At 40.6% G+C, this 9875-nt stretch overlaps 1 protein-coding gene across 2 annotated transcripts in view; it reads right to left on the bottom strand.

The window, feature by feature from the left end:
- Fancc (FA complementation group C) overlaps window positions 1–9875 on the bottom strand; it is a 181791-nt gene that overhangs the window by 33224 nt on the left and 138692 nt on the right. For both annotated transcript variants that reach the window (XM_090329496.1, XM_090329497.1), the window contains one exon: window positions 1120–1276. In XM_090329496.1, coding sequence (XP_090185622.1) covers window positions 1120–1276 — 157 coding nt within the window. The remainder of the gene's footprint in view (window positions 1–1119; window positions 1277–9875) is intronic.

The following is a 9875-nucleotide window of genomic DNA, read 5'->3' as shown; positions in this document are numbered from 1 at the left end:
GGAAAGGAAAGGAAAGGAAAGGAAAGGAGAAAGAGAGAAAAGAAAACCCTTTAGCCATCAGACATTGGGAAACAGGGTCATCCTGATTGGTTCACTATGAAATGTTAAAAAAAAAAAAAACCTGGGGGGAAGAGTGTATGGGTCGTTTTTGTTCTTATACAAATAGAAGTCACTGCATATTGGGAGGTTTCAAGGCTGGAAGAATACACAGAAATCTTAGCTCTTTTTGTTACTTAACTATGTTCTCCGGATTCTCTTTTGTTTTTCTTGATGAATTCTAATGAATTTTTTTTTGTTGTTGGCTGTGGGGATTGAACCCTGGACCTGGATACTGTTCCTGAGCTCTTCAGCTCAAGGATAGCACTCTACCACTTGAGCCACAGCACCACTTCCAGTTTCTGGTGATTAAATGGAGATAGAGTCTCACAGACTTTTGTGTTCGGGCTGGCTTTGAACCATGATCCAAAGAACTCAGCATCCTGAGTAGCTAGGATTCATTAGTGTTAGCTATTGGCGCCTGGCTTTAGTGAAGAATTTAAGTTTATTTTCTAAATGTTTTTGTTTACTTGTTCCATTTTTCCCTTGTCCATAGATCTTTGGTTTCTAAACATAATCTTCATATTTAAATAAATATTACTTTAACAGCCTGTTGTGTTCCTTGGTGTCTTTAGATACTGGTGTGTACCAGATGGGACTACAGGTGTGCTGTACATCCCTCATAGCGGGGCTATGGGCTAATATCTGTCAATGAGATGGTGAGATGGTAGGCGGCAGGAATACAACTTATGTATCTTCTTAACTAACAAATGATATGTCAACAAAGCATTCCCTTAGGGGAATCCTTTTTACCCTACCCTCAATGGTTTTTTTTTTTTCCTAGATACTCATTCTTCTGTATCTTCTATACAGAACACATGAAACAAGTAAATCTTAGCCCTTTCCTCAAACTCACCAAGGGTGTCAAAAAGCCCTGTTAGAAATCGTGAATTTGTGATTATTTTTTAAAGCTCCAATATCCTTTTTCCTATTATTTTCCCTACCTCCTTTTTCTTCTTTAAAATAAACAATTCCTAGAGATTCTTTTAAGGACTTTTCCTGTCACCAAAGCCTAGTACATACCAGGCATGAGTCTTTTATACAGCATTCCATCTTTCTCAGACAATTTTTCTCACTGGAAATTAGCTTTTCCAAAAGATGCAGCATTGCTTTTTCAAGGCTGGGCAGGTGCCGAAGCCAGAGAGTGATTACAGCTGACACAGGGATTGAAATCTTCCTCCTTTTGTGAAACAAACAGAATGTTAAACAAAAATAGATTCCTGGAAAAACAGACATCAACAATGTTCAAATGCAATTACCAGTCCAATCTGTGAAGCTTCCCTCTTGGTGTTGACAGCAGTTAATATTTAGAGTATAAGTATTTTAGTATTTAGAGTATGAGTATTTACTGTGTTTCCATTTACAAAGTAATATAACTATGCTTCCATTCGTTCATTAAAGAAATGCCCAGAAAATTGGAAAAATGCCCTGTGATGTCCCAGTGAATGCACTCCTGAAGTTAAATAGTTTAAAGTAAAACCAGACCTGAGTTGAATCCTAGAGCTGTGAACTATTAACTAATCGTATGACCCTGGGAAAGTCAAGTTAAATTTATCCATCTGTGAAATTGTCCCCCCCCCCCCCCGCCCCCGACTCTGTGGTTAGAAGAACTCAGTACAGTAACACACGTGCAGGGATTAGGACAGTGCTAGTAACTGTGCAATAACTGTAGACAAGATTCTGTTGCTTGAAAGTTCAAAAATATTTCTAGTTGAAGCATGGTGGGACTTAAGAATGATCTCTGAAGACCCTCAATTTCATGTGACTTTGTTTCTACTGGAGGATCCCCTCATGTGTCAAATAATTTGAGGTTGTACTTCCTCTCCTGATATGGGTGCCATAGGTATGGAATACCACAGAACCAGCCTCACCTGCTGTACTCCACATATGTAGGCAGGCAGATGCTTACAGATACTAGTAAGGAAGCCAAAGCTGGGCAGAGACACCCTATGCTCTGATTCCTTCCCTGCCTGCCTCTTCCACTTTGATTCTTTGCAAGTTCTCTGCAGAGGTGGTGTGAAGCCCAGGGACCAGGACAATGGCAGGAGAGAAGAGAGCTATTCCATCAGCATTTTCCTTTCTCCTAATACAGGCCTTTCCAAGACTGATTCTGTGCTAAGGAGCTGTGAAAAAAAGCTAACAGCTGACAGACTTCGGAGTGGCAGACAGGAGGAAGAGAGTGAATACAACCCACCTATGCAACTCTTCTTATCTCACATTCTTATTCTTATTCAGCATGACTGGGACTTTCGAGGAGTTCCATCTCTCCATTCCCCACAAAGAACTGCAAGAATGCCCCCACCCCTGAGCCACCTACTCAGATAGAAATATGGAGAAAAGACAGGATATGTGAAGGTCTTCCAAAAGCTTGGTTTGGGATGTGCAACTTTATAGCCTCAGAGACATTATCAAGTAGCTGAGCTGGGAGATGTGGGGAGATCTGGGCTGACAATACACATTTGGAGAAGTTGGAAGCATGAAGACAGTGAGAATGGATAAGAACACTGCAATTCTGAGTGGGGAGAGGTCAGGAGAGAGCTTCATGAAGGCGGCCCCATCCAGGACCATCAACACTCAGGGAGCAGTTAGGACATAAGAAGAAAGGCCTTGCCATGATCAGTACTGCCCAAAGACTGAGAAGGGAATGGGTCTGGAGCCCTGTGTCAATGTATGCTCTGGAGGGAAGAGGAATGAGAAGAGAAAATGCAGACGAGAACAGGTCTCCAGAGGGCTGGCTGTGACAAAAGGGAAGCTAGGGAGTACCCTCAGTATTTTCAAGGTGGTAAATTTTCAGTGAACACGAATAAACAAAAACAAAAACTTGGCTCTTCCAAATTCCCTGCTGATAATCAAGGGAGTCGTGTGTACCATAGTTGTGTTTTAGGTAACTAGTAAGGCATTTTAGGTTTACGTGGGTAAGTTATGGTTCTCCCCATTAAATAATGAAGAATGATTTCCCAGGTGGTATGTTCATATGGGATATTTTTGGCGATGATTTTTGAAATAAAGCAGAAGCCTGGACAGGACAAGTTTCCTGTCCAATATCTGCTAGTAGACTCTTCCAGACAGATATCTCCTTAACATTTAGAAAAATTATTGTTTCCCAAAGTACTTAGTTCAGAAAGGCAGTGACTTATCCCATCCTCTCCAGAATAAAAACAGGGCGTGGATAAAGAAATTGGTCCATCAATTTAATAAATATTTTTGGCCCAAGATGCTTTAACAAAACAAAACATCTATTGGGCCAGGAGTTTGGCCTCGTGGTAGAGTCCAGATTCGAGCCAGCGGTACCACATACATAGAAAAAAGCTGGAAGTGGTGCTGTGGCTCAAGTGGAAGAGCTCTAGCCTTGAGGAAAAAAAAGTCCAAGGACAGTGCTCAGGCCCCTGAGTTCAAGCCCCATGACAGGCAAAAAAATAAAATAAAATAAATAATAAAAAATAAAACAGCTATTGCTGGGCACAATGGCTCATGCTAGTAATCCTAGCTACTCAGGAGGCTGAGATCTGAGGATCAAAGTTCAAAGCTAGCCTGGGCACAAAAGGACCTGAGACTCTTATCTCCAATTAACCTCTAAGAAATGGGACTTGACTCAAGGGTAGGACGGTAGCCTTGAGCTAAACAGCTCAGGGACAGGCTGAGTTCAAGCCCCATGACCCACAAAAACAAAAACAGCTATAACAGAATGTGGAGGTGACCTTCACATTCTATTCCCTAAAGCTATCTGGGAGACAAAAAGGCTGCCACTTCCTCAGCTAACATAAATGCACAAGAAAGATAGTTTACTTTTTGTTCTTTTGGTTTTGGTTTTTCAGACAGGGTTTTACTATATATCGTCTAGGCTGGCCTTGAATTCAACAATCCTACTGCTTCGGCTTCCTGAGTGCTGATTATAGGCATAAAGAAGTACAAGCTGTTTACTGCCTAAGAAACAGAAAAGGACTAGGAGTAATTTTTCTGGAGAATTAATTTCAAGTTATTAGAAAAAAATACTTTCTATTAAATTTTTTGAAGGAGAAAAGGAGAATGAGAGATGGTATGAGGGCAGATTGTTATACAGCGTGAAAATATGACAATGAAATCCTCTGTATAAGTAATATAAGCTAATAAAAATGCTAAAAAGAAAAGAAATTTAACTAGATATGTGTATATGTGGGAAGACAATCATCTGCAAGCCAAAGGAAGGATTTTTTAAAATTTATTTATATATTTTTGTCAGTTGTGGGGCTGAACTCAGGACCTGAGCACAGTCCCTGAGACTCTTTGTGCTCAAAGCTAGTGCTCTACTACTTGAGCCAAAGTGCCACTTCCTATTTTTGAATGGTTAACTGGAGATAATTCCTTGGGAATTTTTCTGCCCAGGTTGGCTTTAAACTACAATCTTCAGATCTCAGCCTCCATAGTAGCTAGGATTACAGGTGTGAGTCACCAGCTCCCAGCTGGGAAAGAGTTTTAGAAGAAAAATCAAAGTGACGGGCACTGGTGGCTCATGCCTGTAATTCTAGCTACTCAAGAGGCTGAGATCTAAGGATTATAGTTCAAAGCCAGCCAGGCACAAAAGTCTGTGAGACTGCTATCTCCAATTAGCCACCAGAAAACCGGAAGTGACACTGTGGCTCAAGTGGTAGAGTGCTAGCCTTGAGCTGAAGAGTTCAGAGATACCGCCCAGGCCCAGAGTTCAAGCCTCACCACCGACAAAAATAAATAAATAAATAAATAAATAAATAAAATCAAGGTTACTCAGACTTGATCTCAGAGTTCCAAGCTCCAGAACTGTGACAAAATAAACTTCTGTTATTCAAGCCAAAATCAAAAGCCCCCAAACTTACAGCTCTTTACTATATTTACTATATTGGGCTGACTTAATAATCTGATCTATACACCGAATCAAAACTGAGAAATGTATGTCATTGTTATCATTTGCATATACAAAGTGCCTCACTACTTTAAGCAAAGTTCAGATACTGCCCTGGTGAAAACATATCTGGAATTTATCCTTAGAAATCAGCATTAGCAAATTTTTATGTGAAAATGTTTTTTCAATGACTGAGTTTATGATATTAAGGATGTGGGGAGCAGAGAAAGGATGAGCAAATGTGTATTAAGAAGTCTCAATCAGTGAAAGAACAGAAATGAGAGAGACACTAACAATCTAGGTTTAGTGGAAAACCAGGCCCAGTCTGGGCCTCTGAGCCTTCTACTATAAATAGGATGTTCCCATAACCTCTTCAGGTTTGATCACTTGCTAGAACATTCACAGAACTCAGGAAAGGCTATTCCTTACTGTTACCAGTTTAGTGTAAAGGACACAACAGGAATGACCAGTTGAAAGAGATGCATAGGACAATTTGCAGAAAGCGGTTTCAGTTTCCCTGCCCCCTCTGGGTGCACCACTATCCCACCAGCTTGATGGTTCATCAGCCCAAAAGCTACTCCAACCCTGTAGTGTACAGGTTTTCATGGAGGCCTTACTTACCACAGAGGCATGCTTGATACTAGTCACTGATAATTAAGTCCAATTACAGAAACCTAGAGTAAGGCTGAAAGTTTTAAAGCTTCATTCACATGGTGGCTGCCTCTGGTTACCAGCCCCCATCCTGAGGCACCCTTCCCCAACCATCCGGAAACTCTCAAGACAGACCAGAACTCACCATAACAGCCTAAACTGAGGTATGGTTGAGAGAAGCCATAACAAAAGACACTCCCCTCTTCTGCCATTAAGAAAATTCCACATGTTTTAGGAATTTGGACAAAGACCTCATATTTCTTATAATACCTCAATGTTACATTCGTACATTTACTCTTAAGTTTGTTCACTGGCAAAACCACTTCACATAGTCATTAAGACTTCTCAGTATTTCTGAGCCAACTGGGTTTGGATTTACCTCAGAGGATATGCCATACTGCACTACTTGTGCTTCACAGAACACCAGCAGCTTTCCGGGAAAGGTTTTACACAATCATCAGCTTGCAGGTGGCTGTGACAGCACCCCTCAGGGACAGAGGTGAAGAGCTAGATTTGACTTTTAGGCCCTTTGGTTATCTCAACCACATGGAGGAGAAAACATGTGCTGTTCCAAGGAAGATAGGCAGCTCATTTTTGAAAATACATGACTGTATTTAGAAGCCAAGACTGAAGACATTCAACTAATAATAAAACAGATGACATTCCATTGGCATACTGTGGTAAGCAAACAGTTGGAAGGCTAAACCCAGGGTAGGGCACACTGGTCAAAGCAAGTGTGTGGTTTCCAAATGAACTTGAAACCTGTATGGGGAACTGTTTAGGGGCTGGGAGTGGTGGGGGCAGGCGGTAGCAATCCACACTGACTGATTGAATCAGCCTCCTCATGTCAACATGTGGCATGGATGCTCCAGTCATGGGAAAGTGTCCATGGAACGGCTCCAGCTCTTACACCACCACTGGATAGACTTGCTTAGCTGAAGTTGGAGGAACTGGACACGTGGAGGACCACCCAGCACTTCTGGAAAGTCTATCCCCTATGGATTAGCAGACATAATCTTCCAAACCAAATACATTTTATTAGTTGCTGAGGGAGAACATGCTGTCACATGGAAAATGAAAACAAGGCAGGAGGGCTGGCTGGCAGACATGTGGCTTGGGGCTTCCTTAGAGCCCATGGGTGGGGTACAACAGCAGTTAAGCATGCTGTCTTCTTGCCAGTAATTGCTGACAGTGTGTCGGGGCTTCATGGAGACTGCTAAGAGATATCTGCCCTGGTTGAAAAAGAAAGACTAGTCATAGAAATTGTTCAGACCACATTCTCTGAGATGTATCGGAGATGCATCAGAAATAGAGCTGCCAGCTGGGCGCCCAGGCAGTGCGGTGGCTTACTCCTGTAATCCTAGCTACTTAGGAGGCTGAGATCTGAGGATCACAGTTCAAGGCCAGACTGGACACAAAAGTCCATGAGATGCTTATTTCCAATTAACCACCAGAAAACCAGAAGTGGTGCTGTGGCTCAATTGGTAGAGTGCTAGCCTAGATCTCAAGGACAGCATCTAGGGCTAGAGGTTAAGTCCCATGACCGAGGGGAGAGGGGAGAATTAAAATATTCTCCTTTTTAGGCTGGATATATTTGTAATCCTAGCAACTTGGTAGGTAGAGATTAAGAGACCGACTTTAAGGCAAGCCCAAACAAGAATTTTTCAGGACCCTTCTTCCTCCACCCCCACCACGCCCCAATATCAATGAACAAGCCAGGCATAGTGGTGTATATCCATCACTCCAATACACAAGAAACATTAAGTATGAGGATTGCAGTTCTAAAGCTGACTTGGGAAAAAAACCAAAAGCCCTCATATCACTATAAAATAAAATAAATGTACAAAATAAAAATAAAATGATCATAACTAGAAAATAAAAAGTATTTTTCGGTGTGACCAACATGGTAAAGAACCTGCCTAGCAGGTACAAGGAGGCTAGAGCTGAAACAGATTCATTTTCTCATACTGCAGGAAAAGATGAAACCAACATTTCAGAGAACTCTCTAACTCATGAGGTAGAGACATTTACTGCAAAGAAGGTGGCCTGAAATATAAATGAAAGCAAAACTATGAGGGAAATTGTCTTTCCCTTGACTTTACAGATGCTAATATTTGACCCTCTGTGTCTTTTGCAAAAGAATGTTTTAAATACTGTTGTGGGGCATGTTGATTGCAGCATCAATTTGAGACCAATTATTTAGAGTCTAAACAAAAGAGAATTAAATGATTTAAGGGCAGATGTGACCCACTAATACTGCACCAACAGAACTGCCCGGCAGCTGTACAACAGAATCTCGGAGCCTAGTTGGGCTTGCTGTCACTGTGTTCATCTTCTGTGGAATTGGTCACACCATACATTGTGTTGAAATTAAAGGTGTTGAACAACTATTTGGAGTCTCACTGTTCTTCCTGGGACAAGTGTGGTGACCTCTATACTTACGCTGCAAAAGCAACAATGTATAAAACTGCTGCAACATCAGGAGCCTATGGCACTTCCCTTACCTGTACCATCAGTCACATCCTCACAGGAAAGCTAACATACTTAACCATAGGAATGTTTGGTGAATAACTATAAAATATGTGAGGCAGAACAGATTAGAAGGAATGGAATTAAAATCTAGAAACAAGGAAAGACACAGTGTTAGTACTAACTTGATTAGGAACTCATGCGCCTTTCTCCTTGTCTCTCACTCCTCACTAAGCTATGGCATATAGTAAAAAGAGACAACTCTTCCTGTAACCTTATCTACGCACCTAAAATGATTACTATACTCTGGGAACTAGGCAAGAATTGCTTAAAGAAAGATATTATTTCTGTATCAAAACACTTGGTAAATGACTCCTTAGTTCACAAAAGTGTCTGCAAATGAAAAAATATATTTATCTTCACAAAGAGCACCTATCTTGAAAGAAACATCTAATAAAACTCTTCCTTTGTTTAAAAGGGTGCTCAAGGAAAACAAGATTTCCATGATACAATGATTCAAATATAAGTCAATCGGATCTGTAGGTCCAATTAATATGTCAAAACAGTGTAACTAGTGTGACTGAAGTACTCCAGCTAGTCGGAGCAAAGAAGAGTACCTATTCTAAGAAAGGTTTAAACCAAATTTGTCTCACTTTTTTGACATAAATATCCCTGTTGTTCAAGCAATTACCATGCTATTTTCTTTCCTTTTTTTCTTGTTTCTTTTGAACTCTGGCCCTGGGTGTTATCCCTAAGCTCTTCAGCTCAAGGGTACCACCCTACCCCTGGAGCCATAGTGCCATTTCCAACATGCTATTTTCAAGTGTGCCTGTATCCATGTCTGGATATATACTGTCCTTCCTTTTCTTTGCTTTATTAATAAACTTTGCTGGTCTCTACCTCAGTGTCCACGTGTGTATACTCATGTGTGTGTGTATGAGTGAGTGATTAATAGGAGATAAAGTCTTAGACTCCTCATTAGCTAGGATTTTAGGCAGTAATCACCAGAAAACAAAATCTTTTCTGGTGTATCATAAACTCACTACACAATCTGAGGACTTTTCCTGCTGGGGATCTTCTTGGCCTGCCTTGGACCCAGTGAATATTGATTATACTAAAATGTTACCTTTGAGAGTACCTTAAAAAAATTCTGTGGGGGTGAGGAGGAGGGGAATGGGGACCAAGACATGCGAAAGGGTATCAATGTATGTGAAGTAATGCATCTTCCATCTGGCGAATGTAATGTAACCCTTCTATTAATTACAATAAAAATTATATGGAAAAAAATTCTGATGCTGGTTGCAGATGGTTAACATTACACATGGCTCATATCTGTAATCTTAACCATTCAGGAGTCAGAGATGAATTGAGGATAGTCTAAGCAAAAAAAAAACAAAAACAAAAACAAAAAACAGTTGACCTGGGGGTCTATGCCTATCAGCCCAGCTATGTGTGATGCATGAATAATCCATCCAAACCAGCTCAGGCAAAAATGGAGGCATTATCTTAAAAATAACCAGAGAAAAATAACACCTGCCTTACAAATGTAAAGTTCTAAAATCAAATTTTAGAATATGACCAAAACACACACACACACACACACACACACACACACACACAAAACTAGCAAAGTAATGTTAATGACAGAATTTGAGGACCATGGTATATTTGAGCTTATTTTAAGATTATTGTACCTTGGAAAATTTATGTTCACCAACATAAGTTTTATAGCTTTCCAAATTGATGAAATCAGTGGTAGTCTGATAAGATAACTGATGATAGTAATGAACAAGTTTTCATAGTG

Source organism: Megascapheus bottae, chromosome 3 (genome assembly GCF_031878675.1).
Source record: "Megascapheus bottae isolate mThoBot1 chromosome 3, mThoBot2.hap1, whole genome shotgun sequence".
Lineage (NCBI taxonomy): Eukaryota > Metazoa > Chordata > Mammalia > Rodentia > Geomyidae > Megascapheus > Megascapheus bottae.
The sequence above is the reverse complement of the archived record's forward strand: the minus strand, read 5'-3'. Positions and strand labels throughout refer to the sequence as shown.